Raw genomic sequence first — 19,280 nt, 5'->3', positions numbered from 1 at the left:
ATGTTCTGTGACATTTGATGACTCAAGTTTCTACTTGTTGATTGGTGATTCCTGCCTTAGCAGCTCTCCTCCTTCAAGATTAAGATGTTCTCTCTTGTTTCCCTGGCAAGAGAAGATTAAAACATTGCTATTGTCAGTTTTCTGCACTAATCTATTGTTAAATAATGTGTTTCCTGGTTTGGCCCTGACCTTGTGTGTAGTTGATTAGCCCAGACAGTTTTTAGTTATACATATGTTGCTTCCTTAGATACTGAGTAGTCATATTCATTTCCATTAATTCTGAAAATATTTCCAAGACTTTGTCTGCATTTTTTTTTCTTCTGAAAAGTAATTGTTGTTACACTGTAATATGCTTTTTGCATTTCAAAAACTGTAATTTTTAAAATTACAGTGTATTAAAATTACTTTTCAAAAATATAATTCAGATAGTCATCAGAGGGGATTCGGTCATAATATTAGTTGGTCTGAAGTGTCTGCATGGTGTTTTAGACATATTTCCAGAATGTATGGAGCCCAACACATGACTACTCAGTATCTAAAGCCTTTTGTGCATGGGATTAGTATTATCTGTGGTCGTCTGTGTTCTTAATACCGTGCAAATCGGCCATGTCCGTAAAAATGTCCAGATGTTCTGTGATAATACTCATCCGTGTGAATCGGCATGTCAGTGATTTGGGGTTTGAGAACTACGGAGGCCTGGAGTGGCAGAAAGAAAACGAGGCCACAATTTACGACATCGAACAGGCGAACAGAGAACAATGGAGGCAGTGATGGAAATTATATAATATTTATTTGTTTATTTGTTATTTTTCTTTATTGAAATTGTATTCAAAATCACTCTTCACGCGTCCACTGCCTGTTCTTCTTCTTAGCAGCTATTGCGCTTGTTGTTCATGAAGCATACAGTGCCTTGCAAAAGTATTCACCCCCCTTGGCTTTTTACCTATTTTATTACATTACAACCTGTAATTGAAACATTTTTTAAATCAGAATTGTATTTGATGAATCTGCACATAATAGTGTTAGTTTTTAAATGAAATGAGAAATATATATATATTAAAAAAAGAATTTAAAAAAATAAAGAACTGAAAATTGGCATGTGCATATGTATTCACCCCCTTTGTTATGAAGCCCCTAAAAACTTCTGGTGCAACCAATTACCTTCAGAAGTCACATAATTAGTGAAATGAAGTCCACCTGTATGCAATCTAAGTGTCACATGATCTGTCAGTATATACACACCTTTTCTGAAAGGCCCCAGAGGCTGCAACACCTAAGCAAGAGGCACCACCAACCAAACACTGCCATGAAGACCAAGGAACTCTCCAAACAAGTCCGGGACAAAGTTGTTGAGAAGTAAAGTTGTTGTAATGTAATAAAATAGGTAAAAAGCCAAGGGGGGTGAATACTTTTGCAAGGCACTGTATGTTACACAGAGCCATGACATCATATCCGGGGAAATTCGAGTAAAACACAGACTTAGCTTATCCCGTGTGAATGCGCCACATGAAACACAGACATCGGGGGTAATTTCTAAATTACATGAGGTCCCCAGATAATACCAATCCTGTGCAAATAGGCAGCAAAGTGTGTAGCTAAGGTCTAGGTTAATCTACTGCAGCTAAGGTCAGGGCCAAACCAGGAAAACATTTTAAAAAGGTGGAACATCCCTTTAAAGGTACAATATTTGATGGCATGAAATAAACACACATTCAAAATATGACATGTGATAAGCAACTGTCCCTACCATGGCGCACAATGTGGGTTAAAAAATAATCATATTTTTTTGTTTTTTAGTGAGACTAAAGGGACCTTCCTGACCAGCATTCCATTGATCGTCTGGGTCAACACCTAAAACTGATCCTAACCATAACCCTCTACCAACCTTAACCCTAACCACATTTTAACCAATAATCACAAATATCACTGTGGATGTTAGGAAATTCTAAAACCGGTTTGCTGGTCGGGTGTGTCCCCGTAGTCTGCGTTGGAGGTGGTGAGAGAGGAGCAGCTGTACTCACTGTCTCTGGACACAGAGGACACATTCGTTGGCGTAGGTGTTGCCGTCAGTACCACATACCGGAGCCAAGTTAAGAGGACAAGCCCTTATCTCTTCCACATCAGGACAAGATGGCTGTAACCAGAAATAAAAATGCACAGACAGAATATGAGAGTGAAAGAAACAACAGTACATTTACAGTACGGTGTGTAACACTATCATTTTTTTAATATAAAAGGGGATTATGCTGTCAAGACACAAATGAAAATCGACTTGGAAATTGCAACCGATTATGTTGCCTATCATTCAAGTAGCCAGCCACACTCTGTAATTATTAGAGGTTGGTTCCCAGGCACTAAACCAAGTCCTATATCATATTGCACCTCCACTGAAGATGCTCTTACCTTCCTGTATAGAGATTCCTCCGCACCTGCAAAACAAACCTTACAGTTACAATGATCTTTCAAATTTGCAGGACCAGACCAGAGGTTTTAGTTTATTTTTTTTAAGGAAGGTTAAAACAAATAAATAAATAAATCCCCTTTCGTATGTCCAGAGTGGAACGTGGCAATGAGTGGTTTTGATTCTGCGCTTAGATGGGGCCAGGTGAGTCCAAACACCACAATAGCACTAACACGCTGCGTCATGCTCCAGTTCTGGACAAGACCAAATGTAACACAACACCAAAATGATAAATAAATAAATAAATACATAAAATGTTCTGAAAAACACTGTTCACGTGGGATTATTATTGTACCTGAAAGGACGACGAGCAACAGCATACCCAACAGTACCACTTTCCCAGCCATGTTGTCTGTGGACAGAGTGAGTGTCGGGCCCATGTCCATCAACACTTATGAGGCAGGTGGGTGTGGGAAACATCGCAGCTGACATTCTAATGTCACCAAACAAGTTGTTCTTTCTTATCCAGGGATCTTTCTTAAATAAACACGGTCAAGGTACCACAGGGGAGTGTTTGCAGGGAGAGGCCTGTTAAATACCCCATAACTTAGTCAGTATGGACCGCATCAGTGAACAGGTTTATTTTTTGGCTTTTTCGAAAGGTAATCTAATGGGTCCCGGCAGCCAGTCAAATTTGTAATCAAATAAATATACAGCTGTGGAAAAAATTAAGAGACCACTCCAATTCTTTCTTAAATCAGCATCTCTACATGCAATGGCGGACTCAGGCTGTTTGAAGGGCAGGGGCGAGAAGAAAAAAAACCATTGGAAGGGCAGCCAATAGGGCACATCCTCTAATTTTGCCACTCAAAAGGGCACTTTAGGGCGACGTTTTTCAACTGTGGGGGCACATGGTCAAGTTTAGACCATTGGAGGGGCACCTATAGGGCACGTCCTCTCATTTTTGCCACTCAAAAGGGCACTTAAGAGAGACGTTTTTCAACCGTGGGGGCACCAGGAGGAGCTTCCCTCCCCCTGAGTCCGCCAGTGTCTACATGTATGACAGCCATTCCATTCCAGTGTCTGTTGAATTCCAACACAGGCACACCGCATTATTCTTAGTGAGGGACTGATCACTAGGCGGTAGGAATAAAAAATAAATAATAACTATTGACCATGCCAAGTTGAAAAGAACATTTTTGAGTGAGGACAAGAAGGGTACCGGCGGAGGGGATACAGTGAGCGTCAGGCTGCTTCCATTCTTAACATGTCAAAGACGGCGGTTCATAAGAAGGTGGTCAAGCAGCAGACACTGGGGACAACAAAGATACAGACCGGCAGAGGGTGAACACGACGCCCCACTGACCAGGATGACAGGAGAAATGTTGTCAGTAGTTTATAGAATAAACAAACATTTTCATTTTACTCAAACACATACCTATAAATAGTCAAACGGATAATTTTGCAGTGGTCTATGAATTTTTTGCCAGAGCTGTATAGGAGCATTGAGCTTGACAAGATGGGTAGCTGAATAGGGATATAGCTCCACCTTGTGGCACTCTCCCCTCTCTTCAACCAAGGCTACACAACTCAAATGAATCTAGAAGCAAGCATGACATGTTGTCCCAGAAGCAACATACAATAGCCCCATGGCCGCTTGTTCAGTCCTGTTCTTACTAATTCAGCCTGCTTAAAGTACTGTTCTGTGCTCGCCCAGACGAGATGTGTGATTATATAGTCATTGCTGCCAAACAACAACATCACAGGTCTATGTGGTACAAAGACACAGGGTGAAGAAGGACATCAGTTTTCCATTGGGCACATATGTTAAATTAAAATGTTCTATGAAAAACTGGGAATATTTGGCAAAATACAGTATACATGCATGGTTAGACACATGACAATCTATGAATTCAATTAAATCTATGAATTCAATCAAAATGGGAATTATCTGTGAGTGTGTTAAAGTCTGATTTGAAAAAAATTGGACAGTCCAAAGAAACGACCCTAACTGCCCACTATGACTGAGTAAATGACGATGGGGTTCAATAGTTAGTGACTCTCCTTCTGGTCATTTTATATACGCCGGTATGTGTGCTCCTGTGTATTAGCCATACCATCATTGAATGTGACAAAAAGAATAACGTTTGCAAACGACTTAAAGGTTAGAAAAATGTATCTGTTGTGGGCGAAAACAGCTAGTTGACAGAGCCATATGTAACGAGAATACGAAGCAATGCATACCATATAGATGGAATACTTAACTTTAAATAAAGATAAATCCCACTACCTCTGTTTTATAGAGTTTATTACCAATGCTCAAACACACACACACACACACACACATACACACACACCCACCCACACGGAGCTACACAGTACACATCTTTTTTTCAATTTAAAACACCCAGGTCTCAGGCCCGTCTTTATCTAACATATCCGCAAGGGCATTGGCTGTTCCTGATGGCCGTCAAAGATCCTTGTCCTCTCATTGGGCGACGTGCACTTAGTCCAAGCCCGGCCTGTTCATTCTATGCTCCTGACTGGCCAAACAAACTGTCAGTCTAAAGCAGTCCCCTGTAAATTGTCCTAAAAATATTGCAAAAGGAAAATGAAAAGTACAAATTAAATATAAAAAGGCTGTTACTGATTTTCCGCTGCTTATCTCATTGGTATAACCACTAACCAATCAGAGTAGGCTGATATGGATCTCTCTCTCTCTTTCTCTCTGGATTGGTTGCACTAAGCATGTGATCCTTTTGTGATCCGATTCCTTTCCCGATTGGTCAGCTAGTCAAAGGCAACCACAGATGTCAATATCTGGACCAATAAACAAACATTACATACCTCAGAAGTAAACAATCAGAATGTACAACGGGATATTTCTGAAATGTGTCCCACAATAAGTGGTTACTGAGTATCAAAGAACTTAAAATGCTACATCTTCATTCTTTATGAAATACATTGGTTCCCACTGGCTGAACCATCTAATTCCAGAGCCCAGTCTTTGGCTGAGAACTCAAACAGCCAGCCTTTGACTGGTCTGTGCAGACAACCACAAAAATGGGCTAAAGGTATTTCATTTTGTTTGGTTACCATTCTGAAATGGACTCAAATCCCTTTCAGCCCATTAAAAAAAATCTTGATCTTATCAATAGCTATATTTATATATAAATTCATATAAAATAACATTTAGAAATTAAATAAGTAAAATAAAAAAACAAATACTTTTGTTCCTTGTTTTCCAAGGCCATTGCTCTCTAAATTTGTGTCTAGAAAAGGCCTCCCCATCATTAAGTACAGACCGACAGAAAACCTAACCACCAATTTGTCACCCTGCTGTTGTTGTTGGTCAAAAGACAAAGACAGCAAGGTCAGAGTCAGTCACAGTGGTCCATAGTGGCTAGGAGCATGCCGCAGAGTCCCCCTTTAAATGCCACTACCGTAGGTGGAAATCTCCATTTATTTCCAAACCATATTATTCTGTACAGACAATGGATCATTTACACATTTATGAATGAATGGAATCTACATTTCCTTTTTTTTTCCCCCTTCTCTCTCTTTCTTTCTTTCTTTTTTAATTTAAACATGTTGATCTTTTTTTCTCCAATAAAGGCAAATCCAGTTACAGCTGTCAATCATTCCCACAAAGTTCATAGCTGGCCTTGTCATTCTGCCCAGCCATTGGTGGATTGTCAGTGTCCCGGCTATAATGGGATATGATTGGCACGCTGGGCCCACCATGTCATAAAGGTACATTGTGTTCTCAAAAGTGGTTGGTTGACCACATCCTCCACCTCCTCTCTCTTAGTTCTGTCATTCCTTGAATGCATGTTTCTGAGCGAAGGAGAGAAGGTCCACTGAGGTGGTGAGAGGAAGAGGAGAAAAAAAGACTGGCGTTTCACAGTTCATCATGCTCCACCTCTCAAAGCGTCTGTACGTTTAAAACGTTCCTCCCATCTCTAAGGAAAGTTCCACGAAGGAGGAGCACGTCGTCAGTCTACCCCGCGACTCACTCCTCCATCCCTGTCACCATTGGTCGGAGTGGGCCGCCCGTCACTCAGACTGAAATCTCATAGGTGGTCCCGCCGACTCCCGTCACCTTCTTCACCCCGCCCCCTGGCTTGTGGGCGGGGCTCTGAGTGGAAGCAGGGCTGGGATAGGCCTGTCCAGGGCGGGTGGACACACTGATTGGGTGTGAGGGGGAGGAAGGGGTGGAGGAGGAGGGAGACTGGGAGAGGGAGGACTTGGGCTGACCGTTGGTCCGGCTTAAGGACTTCATCTGAATCTCGTCCCTGATAGAGAGAGAGAGAGGGAGCGCAAAAGAGGGGGAGAAACAGAGAAATAAGTCACGAGTATAGGAGCGGCGCAGGGTAAAGAGCACACATCATAATCAGCACATCTAAATCGTTTAGACGACAAATGTAGTGCGACACATCGTGCAGGGAAGACCAAGGGGTAACACGGTTCACACAGACTCTATTACACACCCATCCAATCATAAAAACAGCTGAACTGTCGCACATGCTGGATCGTGTTTGCAACAAGACGGGACAAACACAATATAAGCCGTGTCAATGAAATGGTCAAGAAAAACCGCAGACAAAATACTCCTTAAAATGCAATTAAAACCACTTTGGGAGTTTCAGGCAGTCAGGTTGTACGTCTATGCGACGCCAACGTGGTGAAAGATGAACACGTAGCGATGGTAGCAAGGACAGGTGAAAGAGACAGACAGTATGAAAGAACGACAGGATGAATAGCTAGCAAAAAAACAACAACAACAACAACAACAGAAGCACCAGAAAGCACAGGCGAGTCGTTGATTAGTAAGAGGAAGAGGAAGCACTCACAGGAGTCTGGGAGTAGGAGGAGGAGGAAGAGGAGGAGGAAGAAGAAGAAGAAGAAGGAGGCAGGCAGGCAGCGGGCTGCAGTGAAGAGCGGTACTCACTTTGGAGCCTGGATCCCCCCTCCCCCCCCTCCCATCCCGATGCCCCCCCCTCCTCCTCCTCCGGCCCCCGCCGAGGCCGAGGCCTTGCGCACCATCCGGTACTGCATCTCCGCCGCCGCCGCGCTCGAGTAGGACAGCGACTTGCCCAGGGGCGGGGGGTGGGGGGAGCGCGGGGGGTGCGTGGAGGGGGCCAGGGGGGTGTCGGTGGAGCGGGTGCGGTAGGGGTACTGGTGGGGGGCGCCCGAGTCGGACAGGAGAGGGGGTCGGGAGAAGCGCGGGGGCCGGGAGCTGTGGTGGTGGTGGTGATGGTGGTGGTGGTGATGGTGGGGGGGCTGGGGGGCCGAGGAGGAGGGAGGGGGGTGGTGGTGGCCATGGGGGTGGTGGGGGTGAGAGTGGGGGTCCTGGAGGAGGCGCTCCCTCTCGGGGGGAGGCGGGGGAGAGGAGGAGGAGGAGGCGCGGAGGTAGTGGGCGCGGTGGGGGGAGGAGAGGAGGGCGGCGGAGGAGGCCGAAGGCTGGTGGAGCTCGGCGTCTCTCTGCTGGCTGAGCTGGGCCGAGAGGTAGGGCGAGCTGTAGCCCAGCACGGGGGCCGGCCCAGGGGGGGCAGGGGTGCGGGGGCGCCCCGGAGACAGCTCGGGGGCCGTCGGCTCAAACTCGGGGCTCTCGGAGGGCGTGAGCAGGCTGTCGTAGGACAGGCTGCCGTTGCGCGGCGGAGGCGTCTGATTGGCCAGACTCTTGTAGCTCGCCGAGGTGGTCGCCTCGGAAACGTGGGCGGCCGTGTGGGCCGAGGAGCGGACGCTGGACGACCGAGAGGCTGCGCCCCCCCCGCCGCCGGCTGCGAGAACGGCGGGGTCAGAGAAGGAGGGGTACGAGCGGCCCCCCAGGGAGTAGCCAGGGATGCCCCCCGAGCCTGGCACCGCGGGCACCGAGCCCACAGCGGGCCTCTCTCCTCCGCCTCCTCCCACCCGCTCCCCCGGGCCCTCTCTCCCATCCAGGCTGGGCTCCGAGCGGAAACCTGGCTGCTGACTGGACTGGAGCAGCGTGGAGGACTCCTTCAGACTGTCCCCTCGACTCATCTGAGAGACAGAGGAGAGAGGAGAGAGAGAGAGAGAGAGAGAGAGAGAGAGAGAGAGAGGGAGGGAGAGGGAGAGAGGGAGAGAGAGAGAGAGAAAGAGAGAGGATGGGAGAGAGAGAGAGAAAGAGAGAGAGAGGATGGGAGAGAGAAAGAGAGAGAGACAGTGAGGGATGGGAGAGTTGTTTTATGTTTATGTCTTTGTCGATAATTGACACTATTATTGAAGAGGACAAGGGGACACATTCAAGAACGACTGGCTGACAACTACTGGCTTATGGACACAACACGACCGCTAAGCACTACAGACAGAACAGGAGGAGAGAGGAGGCAGTCTCTGTAGACAGTAAGCTTCACTATGACTACACACTGACAAGGGGAAGAACAACATCCGATATGTGACACGGTCTGGTGAGCTGGGCCGCAATTCGGCAATTGTTAAGTGCCGCAAATCAGCGTTGGGGGTGGAGTTAACCAGCTATTACCTGCCTGTGAAATATGTGAAAAGTTTGAAAGGCATTTTCTCTGTTAGTGGGTTAGTTTTTTTTTTAGGTGTACCAACATTCAAATACACATATTTTCAACTTTTTTCAGATTTCAATGTATGAAACATCCTAGCCCTTCCATACTGGAAGTGAAGAGAGAAGTGAGAAATGACCTCTCCCAACTTGCGGCCTTTTTCACCAGACCCTGTCACATATTGATCCAACAGACCTTTCAGAATGAACTCTGAATTGCTGCCATGTATCCACTAGAGTCTGAGTCGACTACTAACAAGACCTTTCCCCTGGGTTCACACAAGGCCATTGTGTTTGAGGGTTTATGGGTGTTAAGATGAATGGCCTTTGGGGTGGGTCAACCTGTTCTGCTGCCGTGACACGACCATGACCAGGCTTCTCTGGATTAGTTGGTGAAGTGTTAAAAAAATAACAAAATAAAAAAGATCTTCTTCCTCGTTCTTCTATTGTCCATGGTTACAAATAGACTTTTTTCTTATGATGACTGATGGATAGATGATTGAGCATGTTTGAGCATGTTCGTTTTGCGTGTTTACATTTATATTCATCCGCCATCTAAATCCATCTGTCATCATAAAGGCCAGGTCACACCTAGAACTCCGTCTCAGAATGTTTGGAACGTCCAGAGAAAAAAAAACTGTGCAACCACCTGGAACTGACGACCAAGGAGACGTAACGACCGTTTCCGTAACGACCGTTTCCATAACAACGACGCGAATATGTGTTTACCCGGCAAAAAAAAAGGCTGACGGGACCAGTGTTATGTTAACAGCATCAATAAACGACAAAGGAGACAACGAATATGGAGCCGGTTTTGGCTACTGAAGCGGCAGGGACAGGGTGCCTATGCCAATTTATGTAAAGAATTGGAAACGGGAGATCGACTGGCTGGCTTTACCCAATTTCACTCTTTCCCGGTCAATTCCATCACCTGGAGGAGTTGGTGAGGCCGTTCATTGAACGGCAGAACACCAACTTTAGGGACTGCATTTCTGCTGGAGAGACTTATGATAATGCTCTGCTTCTTGCCAACAGGTGTGAAACATTTATGTATAAGCCTGTAGATAGTCTGAATATGATTGAGTATGTAGGCTCTCTAGCAAGCTAACTTGCCTCCCGTTTGCAACACAAATGCATTGACATAGCTGTCAAGGCTAACGCGCACACACACTAGACGAAAACATAAAACACAACTGCACTCATTCAGACTTTATTGTCATGACAGACCTAAAAGTTGAATAAAGCCAGCTCCCTATATAACAATACGTGGGGCAATGTCCATTGCCATGGGAACATGAATGCTGTTTCCTGATAGGCTGAATACGTTCCATAGAATCTGGACATTTTGCTGCAACTGAACATGTCAAATCGCTGGCAACGCTGGCAATGGGTGCGGCGCTTGGTTGCGGCGCTTGGTTGCGACGCTTGGTTGCGACGCTTGGTTGCGGCCTGGGCTTTAGATTACATGCTGCGCACATGACATTGCAGATATTTGGCTGTCAAACTTGTTGATTATTTCGCTTTTCCCATCATCCCAGAGGTGGAGTCAGTGTGAAAAACCCCCCCAAAATATATTGATTTATATAGCAGCAGCCACACACACACACACACACACACACACACACACACACACACACACACACACACACACACACACACACACTTTTAATATCCATACCACCTCACTTGCCCACCCTATAGGGCCAGATGGCAGAGAGGAAAAGAGAGCGGGGGGGGGGGGGGGGGGACCATGTGTGCCCACTGAAACAATAAGAGTTAATGAAATGGATGTTGAGCCTCGCTAACACCATTAGAGTTAATAGAGCAAATGCAGAACAAAAGCCTCTTTTCCCCCCCCAAGCTGTTCCCGACACGGCTCTGCACATGGTTTGTGTATTGACTACACAATGCTGATTAACGCCCCCTTGTGGACAGATATTGAAACTTCAGCGGGGTCATTCACAGTCTACGGCAGCTTGAGCTGTGTGCCTCCAGCAAGGATTGCCAGTGAATAACAGACCGGTTATTTTATGTGTGTGCTTGGACTGTGCGCCTTTGTAGGACATCTATGCAGGGAAACTAACGACAGATAATATCTTTCTATCTAAAGTACAGTACATCACAACAGGGGGTGTGTGTTCACTACAAAGGACGCTACAGGTGGGGAAAAGACGTATAAAAGATGGGGGAAAACAACACACAAGGCTGGGCTCCTGAATAAACACACACTAAAGGAATAATACAAATAATAATGAGTCCAACTGTCACTTACTGATACTGATCAACTGAAAGCCACTGAGTAACCAAATCAAAATGGAGGAGGATGAATCCAGAGGGAGAACAGAGATGCATTAACAAATCATAATAAATCAAAAGACAAAACGCTGAGTCACAGTGGATGATGCAGTCTCGCACGCACGCACGCACACTTTACTCTTATTTCTTGTTTTATTCCTGGTTTTACTGTGTTGTATTTTATCTATTTCTTATCTCCCATTTCTTCTTTTATTGTGTTTTCTTTTATTTATTTATTCATTTTCATGTTCCTTTTTTCTTTAACTTACTATTGTTTTTTATGTTCAGCACTTGCATTCAATGTATGACTTGTGCTATATGAATAAACTTTGATTGATTGATGATTGAAGTGTGTGTGTGTGTGTGTGTGTGTGTATGAGAGGTTGTTACCTGGTTGGCGTAGGCATGGGTGAGGGCAGTGTGGTTCTTTCCTGGGCTGCTATAGGTCGGTCTGTACTTGTACATGGTGGGGGTTTGCGGGGCTTTGTTCAGAAGACTACTCTCTGTGGGGACGAAGAGAGGATGAAGGGAGGGGGGAAGAGACATGACGCACACTGTACATCAATGAGTGTGTGAGTGAGCTTGTGTGGGTGTGTGTGTGTGTGTGTGTATTTAGCTGTGTATGTGGGTGAATTTAGCTGTGTAGTGTGTTAGCATATGTGTGTACATTGGAGCATGTATGTGTGTGCTTGTGTGCTTGTGTGTGTGTGTGTGTGTGTGTGTGTGTGTGTGTGTGTGTGTACGTACCCTCTGTGTGTCCCTGAGAGCTTCTGGACAGGCCTGGGTATCTGAGCTCTGGTTTGGGGGGAGGGGGGGGCTCCGCATCAGCCGACTGACTCTCCATCATCTCTAGACTACTCTTAGACTGAGAGAGAGGGGGGCACAGAGAGAGAGAGATAAAGAGAGAGGGGGGGAGAGAGAGAGAAGGGGGGGGGACAGAGAGAGAGTGAGATAAAGAGAGAGGGGGGGAGAGAGAGAGAAGGGGGGGGGACAGAGAGAGAGTGAGAGAAAGTGAGAGGGCGGGAGAGAGAGAGAGAGAAGGGGAGGGACAGAGAGAGAGAGATAAAGAGAGAGGGGGGGAGAGAGAGAGAGAAGGGGAGGGACAGAGAGAGAGAGGGGGGGGAGAGAGAGAGACACAGAGAGAGAGAGATAGAGATTTAATAAAGTGAGTGAGTGAGTGAATGAGTAGGTAGAGAGAGAGGGGGGGGAGACACAGAAAGAGAGAGATGGAGAGAGAGAGACAAAGCGAGAGATAGAGAGAGAGAGATTTAATAAAGTGAATGAGTGAGTGAATGAATAAGTAGGAGTAAGAGCCAGACAAACAGGGAGAAAGCAGTGCAGGCGGAAGAGCGAGAGAAAGAAAAATTATTTAATAAAATGTTCAGTTCCACAATCCTCACAACACACAAAGCCGAGTGGCAGAGCCACAGACAGGAAATGAAGAGATGGACGGACCCAGTGTGTCTTTGTCTGTCCTACCCTGTGGAGGTCTCCTTGGATACCGTTGTCGAGGACCTTGGCGGCGAGCTGCGCATCGGTGAGCTGCGGCCGCAGGAAGGGAGGTTGTACCACCACGCTATGGGGCTTCCTCTTCCTCCCCAGGTACCTGAGATAGAGGAGGAGGAGAGGGAGGAGAAACAGGAAGTAGACAGAGGTGGGAGAAATAAAATTCCTGGTCAACGGCAGCGTCAACGTTTGAATTCATAGATACAGCTTGTTACTTTATTCAATATGGAAACATGATGTATGGACAGATGGAGAGGGAGAAAGAGGGTGTGAGTGTGTGTGAGTATGAGAGAGAGTGTGAGAGAGTGAGAGAGAGTGAGAGAGTGTGTGAAAGAGAGAGTGAGAGCAAGACACACACCTGGGTGCTTGGGAGCTGCAGAGCATGTGAGAGATGTTATTCCAGCAGCCATTGGTGAAGGGGTTAACGCCACCCCGGAACTTCCCTGTCACCTAGAGAGAGAGAGAGAGAGAGAGAGAGAGAGAGAGAGAGAGAGAGAGAGAGAGAGAGAGAGAGAGAGAGAGAGAGAGAGAGAGAGAGAAAATAGAATGCTGTTTTCCCATCATCCATCAACACAACACATTTAAACCGTAAACATGGTCAACAAGAAACAAAAAAGAGGGGGATGAATGGAGGGGAGGGGGGGAGCAGAAGGGGGGGATTATGCCTCCGCCTTGATCAGATTATGAGCTGTACATTTTCATTCAGGGGAGGAGGCTAGCGAGCCTGGGTCATGTTTTCGAGGATTAGGCAGCGTTGGGCGCCTCTAAGAACACAAACACAACCTTCCTGACACACAAAAAACAAAAAAAGGGGGGTGGTGTGAGGACACACAGATGCTCAGACTGAACGACACAAAAGGTGTACTCCTTTGTTGCACTGGGCGGAGCGGCGAGCTTAGACACAGGGGGGGGAGGGAGGGAGACAACGACGATGGACGATGACGACGATGACAAGGAGAATGTCGCCTTATCTCTTTCTTTCTCCAAAGGGAATGCAGTAGTTATGAAGAGATAAGCGTATCTCTGATTCACATGGTAACAGCTACTCTTAATGACTGGGAAGTAGGGGTGGGCATCAATGATCGATGATCGATAAGGATCTTGGTCGATCACAAAATATTTTGCTCGATAATCATTAATACTTTTTTTTATTTTATTTTTTTATAATAATAATAATGGAAATTAGTTTGTCCACGTGTCACCAGATTGCGTTCGTCTCTCACCCCTGAACATGTTAACATGATCATCTTTCTGAACAAGAACCAGTAGGCCTGCCGCCTACAGTCTCTCGCTGGAGTTTAAATTTAAGTTAAGCTGGACGCTCTTAAGGACACTAACGTTTTCAGTCATCCTCCTATTTGTGAGTAACTGTTTTTTTACTGCTCCTATGGTGAGTTACTTATTTTCTATATTTTTATTTATAACGTAAAATGTGTTTTTAAGTTAAACAATTTAGGCTACTCACTGCCTTGTTTAAGAGGATTGTTATCTGACTGTAGTGTCTAGTTTGAATGTGAATGAATGAATGTGTGCAATAGCAACACAAATAAAGTGTTTTTTTTTTATGAAAAAAAAAGCTCATCAATTATTCGATAATTGATCGTTAATTCTTGCGATTATCGAAAAAGAAATTTTGATCGTTTGCCCAGCCCTACTGGGAAGGGTTTTTCTGAAGTCAGTTGTTTCTTAAACGGCCCGAGGGTCAAGGGTCACGGTTTCAATCCCTTGGGGGTTGCGGCTCCAGATAAGATGCAGAGTGAGAGAGAAGCTGTGTTTGTTTACTCGGGGAGAGTCGCAGGAAATGTTCATGTCGGTGGTTCGCACAGTCGAGACACTGTGGAGAGCAGTTGTGTTTATGCTATTTTTTTCTAAAAGGGGACAGTTTTCTGTACCTGTTCGTTGGTGGTTCGACCCCGGGCCACCAGTACGATGTGGAAACCAGTGAGACCCGCCACTGGGATAAAGAAGAGACCAGCGACGCACATCACCGCCATACTGGGAGAGGAGGGGTTAAGGAGACAGAGCTACTAGGAAGGGCACACCTGGTATATTTATAACATGATATTCACCGATGCAGTGGTCACCACCCACTGACTAATAATAACCTCCCCTTAACACACACACACACACACACACACCTTCCCCCCAAAAGCACATTTGCATGCCTACACATGCCCCCATACTATTCCAACCACTCCGAGTCTCTCACACACACAGATGCCACAGACAGACAGAGAGACAGACCGAGACAGACAGACAGAGAGACAGACCGAGACAGACAGACAGACAGACAGAGACAGACAGACAGACACAGACAGACAGAGACAGGCAAACAGACACAGACACAGACACAGACCCACCCCCCCCCCCCCCCCCACAGCTGTAGGAGGAGGATACGTGACTGCTGAGTGGACCCTGTCCAGCTGCTGTGTGTGGTAGAGGATGAACAGCAGGCCGAAGCCGAACACGCCCATGATGTGGACCGTCAGCGAGAGCAGGAACAGGAAGAAGTAGCGGTAGTTCCTGCGGCCGATGCAGTTGTTCACCCACGGGCAGTGGTGGTCGAAGTCCTGGGGAAGGCAGGGGGGAACGGCGTGAGAGGGTTGAGGTTGTTTAGCGTTTTTTCAAGCCCCTTTGTTTAACTAAGGCGGGTCAATGAAGAACATTATGTCGTTTAGAGGGGGGGGGGGGGGGGGTTAGGAAGTCGGGGGGAGGGGAGGAGGAAGTGGGGATGAGAGAAGTAGAGAAGGAGAGGGAATGAATGGAACAGAGAGAGGGAGGAGCAGAGAAGGGATGGGGGAGGTGACGAAGAGTCTAAGTAATTGATAATTGTATAGGTACAAGTGGAAGCGCGAGAGAGTATGTGTGTGTATTGCGAGTGAGTGCGCCCGTGTCTGTGAGTGTCTGTCCGTGTGTGTGTGTGTGTGTGTGTCTGTACCTCCACACAGTTGTCACACACGGAGCAGTGTGAGCAGCGGGGGGGTCTGTAGAAGCGGCAGGTGGAGCACCACTTCATCCGCACCTGGATCCCCCTGATCTCCACCGTCTTGTAGAGCGGAGCGCGGAAATCATCCTCCTTATCCTCATCCTCCTCCGCTGCAGGCACGCACACACACACACACACAAACACACACACACACACACACACACGTTAATGCAGCATAAATACACCAACACTCTCAAAACCCCAGGAGTTAGGAACTGTTATGCAGGCATGGTAAGGATCATGAGGGGTAGATAGGGGAGGAGGTGTTATTATACACATACACACACACACACACACGAACACACAGACACACAGACACACACACACACACCCACCTCTGGGGAAGATGCCAGGGTCCATGAAGGTGGCCATGCAGAAGTTGGCCAGGACGAACAGGAAGATGATGCCGTTGTAGATCGGCACGGCAACCGAGAACTGCTCCGACAGCCATGGACACCTGAGAGCACGAGGGCGGGAGGGAGGGAGGGACGGAGGGAGGCTTTTATGAGAGCTTGGCCTACGACTGCACATTTGTCTGGCAAATAAAACACTTTTTTGAGTTGAGCGAATTCAGAGAGAGAGAGAGCGAGCAAGGGATGGATAGAGAGAGAGAGAGAGAGAGAGAGAGAGAGAGAGAGAGAGAGAGAGAGAGAGAGAGAGAGAGAGAGAGAGAGAGAGAGAGAGGGGGGGGGTGAGAGGATGACAGCATTTTATTAAGGGTGACAGATGTTGGCCTATTTTCCCTCTTTTCCAGCGTTTAATCTGGAGGAGAGCTGGGAACTGACGGATCGCCACGCCAACGTGACACACACACACAGAAGTGTCAAATTACATCTGACGCCTGACCGGCGGGCAGAGGTTGACTCTGCACACTCATCTGTTTGATATAGGTCATGGTAGAGGACTGGAGTGAGTGAGTGTGTGTCCTGTACCAATCAGTTTAAGAATGCAGATGACAAGCCACCTTTGTTTATGCTATGCGCATATAAGCATCTCAATTGATTCATTGTTTGGGCGGGAGAGAAAGAAAGAATTGGCGGGGGAAGGGGGTCGGAGGGCATCAATTAGTACGTGGATTTTCTCAATTTCTGTGTAAAAATGTGTAGTAGTATTACGAGGTGTAATACTGCTGTTTGTTACACCGGTTACCTGTGGGACTTTGAGAGCAGGAGCTGAGCTATGCCCCTTGGATTGTACGGTTTATTCTTGTTTTATTATGTCGTTTATATTATTGCTATTGTGTGTTTTATTGATTACTATTGTTCTATTATTATTTTTATTCTGTGCGGATATGTTAAAGCACTTTGAGCTGCAACGTTTGCAGGAAGGTGCTATAACAACATTATTATTGTTTCGTTTGTGTGTGTGTGTGTGTGTGTGTGCGTGCAACCGACCGACTCATACTCACGTGAAGCAGAAGAAGAGTGTGGTGGATCCCACGAGGAAGGCTGTCGCTGCCGATACGGGCACGTAGCGTGATGGGCGGAACGGGCGGGAAGGCGAGGCAGTGTGGGGGGGAGAGGAGGGCCCGCCCACACCCCCACTCTTACTGCCGCCCGGCATCACAGGGAGGGGGGGGCAGGTGATCACCGAGGGAGGGGGGCAGGGCACGTAAACAACCCCACCCAGAGGGGTGGGGGTAGGGGGATTTGTTTGGGGTTTGAGCTGGGTGTGTGGTTGGAACGAGGGATTATAGATAAAGAGGAGGGAGAGATTAAGCGAAAGGGAGCAGAGGGAGGGAGAGAGGGGGATTGGAGTGGGGGGTTAGAGAGGGAGGAAGAGGATTCCCCTTCTCAATCGGACCAGGATGAGAGAAGACCAGCGTCTCTGCATGTTCACCAGAGAGAGAGAGGGGGGGGGGGAAGAGAAAGAGGAGGAGGAAGGAGGGAGGAGAGGTTGAGCACTCCTCCCGAAACCCTGTGTTTTTATAGCACTGTCCCTTTGATTTTAAGACCTGGGATGAATGTCCACTTGGCCCTTGGATAGGTGGTGTGGCCGTTTGATTGAGATGCACTCTGACAAGAGCCAAGAGGCTTAGAGGCCCGCCACAATAATGCCTTTGTTCTGGACAGGTAGACAAGGGAGGAGGGCTTGAAGAGTTGAAGATGAACAGTTTGTTGATTTGCTGGAATCCTCGAGACGAGGTGTTGCTTCTTTTAAGCTACTGGCAAAGAGACACAACAACTTCTGCTCTTAATCAGCTCTGCATAAAATATAGATAATAAAAAAAATAATACTTGCAGTCAATAGATCCTTTGCAGTCAATGAAAGCAAATGTATTGAAATGTCGTAGAGGAATAAAAAGCGATACCACTAAATGTGCATGAGAGGTAAATAACTTAAATTGAAGGCGTAGTGATGTGAAAATAGTGCAATAAAAAAAAGCAATATGGCTTTATACTTTTGGTGCGACAAAAATAGCTTGGACCCTTCCTTTCAAAGATAAAATATGAAAGGCTGCTAAAATAAAATAACGTCCTGTATCAAACCGTCTGTGTGATTTGGTGAAGTGGTTTTGAATATGTCCCTTCGAAGAGTGCACAATCTTACTGGCATCCAAGCAGAGCCCCTTAAGATCATAAATAATAACAAACTCAACTCAACTTTGGGGAAAGAATGTCAGATTGGTACAGATGAAGCCGATCGCTTTGATTGACCTTCTATACATTGCATTGTCAGTGACATTCAGACCTATCAACACTACCCTAGAATAAGATGGCTGATAATCGTTCGCTCTGATAAATACTGACAATGGATTTGGTCTCAGAAGAAGGATTGAGGGTATATGAAAGGATTGAGAGGTAGAGGTGAACCAAAGGTTTTTGATTGGTTGCAGGTGAAGACGTACAATCTCAGGTAACTTTATTGTTCTCTAAGCCTTTGGGGGAAGCTCAGATCACCATGGATACCCTAATTTGTAAACAGGAGGTTGATATAAAGAAGAGTGGATGGAGAAACAGAGAGAGACAGAGAAAGAGAGAGAAAGTGACTGCAAAATGATCTTTCTTTGTCTGCATGAGGTTCTCCTCTCAGTAGTTACTTCCTAGTTGAGTCACTCCTGATACATCACAGAAGCAACACTACAAAAAGATTTAAGTAGAAGAAGTAAAAATAATCAGCAGAGTGAGAAATGTGGCAGTCTTCACTGCTCTGGTGGCAAGCTAGTTGTTGTCCCCACTTTGGAAAAAAAAATAAGATTACTGGCTGTCTTTCAGTCCAAAGAAACGTATTAAAAACTGTAGCGCACTCGCAGACAGATCCTGGAACCTTGCTCTCCCCCGCCTGGGCATCCCTGAGCCAGGCAGACACAGGTGGAGCAGCTTAAAGGATCCCACCTGTTATAGGTGTGTGGAACAGAGGAGCGGCTCGATCAGCTTGTGCGTGTGTTCTCCTGGCCCGAGGGTGTGTTGGGAGTGGTTGAACATGGGCATCCAGGGTTGGCGGGCCAGTCGGCCCTGAACGGGGGGACTATCGAAGAATCAACCACACGCACATACGACGTAGAGACACACGCATCAAACACCCTGACAGCGCTTGACAGAATCCTTGTAAGC

At 46.6% G+C, this 19,280-nt stretch overlaps 1 protein-coding gene and 1 long non-coding RNA gene across 2 annotated transcripts; both read right to left on the bottom strand.

Annotated features, from left to right (window-relative positions):
* Window positions 1-2,022: 2,022 nt before the first annotated feature.
* On the bottom strand, window positions 2,023-2,858 carry LOC308159848. Its single transcript, XR_013937492.1, has 3 exons — window positions 2,757-2,858; window positions 2,404-2,429; window positions 2,023-2,134 (listed from the first exon to the last, which is right to left on the bottom strand). It is a non-coding gene; the product is annotated as an uncharacterized lncRNA (long non-coding RNA).
* Window positions 2,859-4,773: 1,915 nt separating this feature from the next.
* On the bottom strand, window positions 4,774-17,289 carry LOC308159414 (palmitoyltransferase ZDHHC5-A-like; the record flags this gene model as incomplete). Its single annotated transcript, XM_080533195.1, has 11 exons — window positions 4,774-6,696; window positions 7,353-8,425; window positions 11,625-11,737; window positions 11,982-12,099; window positions 12,714-12,840; window positions 13,099-13,190; window positions 14,633-14,735; window positions 15,138-15,310; window positions 15,679-15,836; window positions 16,062-16,183; window positions 17,135-17,289. The coding sequence occupies 11 exons, from the start codon at window positions 17,287-17,289 to the stop codon at window positions 6,462-6,464; spliced, it is 2,469 nt and encodes an 822-aa protein (XP_080389321.1). The 3' UTR covers window positions 4,774-6,461.
* Between the last annotated feature and the right edge of the window lie 1,991 nt (window positions 17,290-19,280).

This window comes from Nansenia antarctica (assembly GCF_963989245.1).
Source record: "Nansenia antarctica genome assembly, chromosome: 6".
NCBI lineage: Eukaryota > Metazoa > Chordata > Actinopteri > Argentiniformes > Microstomatidae > Nansenia > Nansenia antarctica.
Note: the sequence above shows the minus strand (reverse complement) of the source record. Positions and strands in the feature narration are given on the sequence as shown.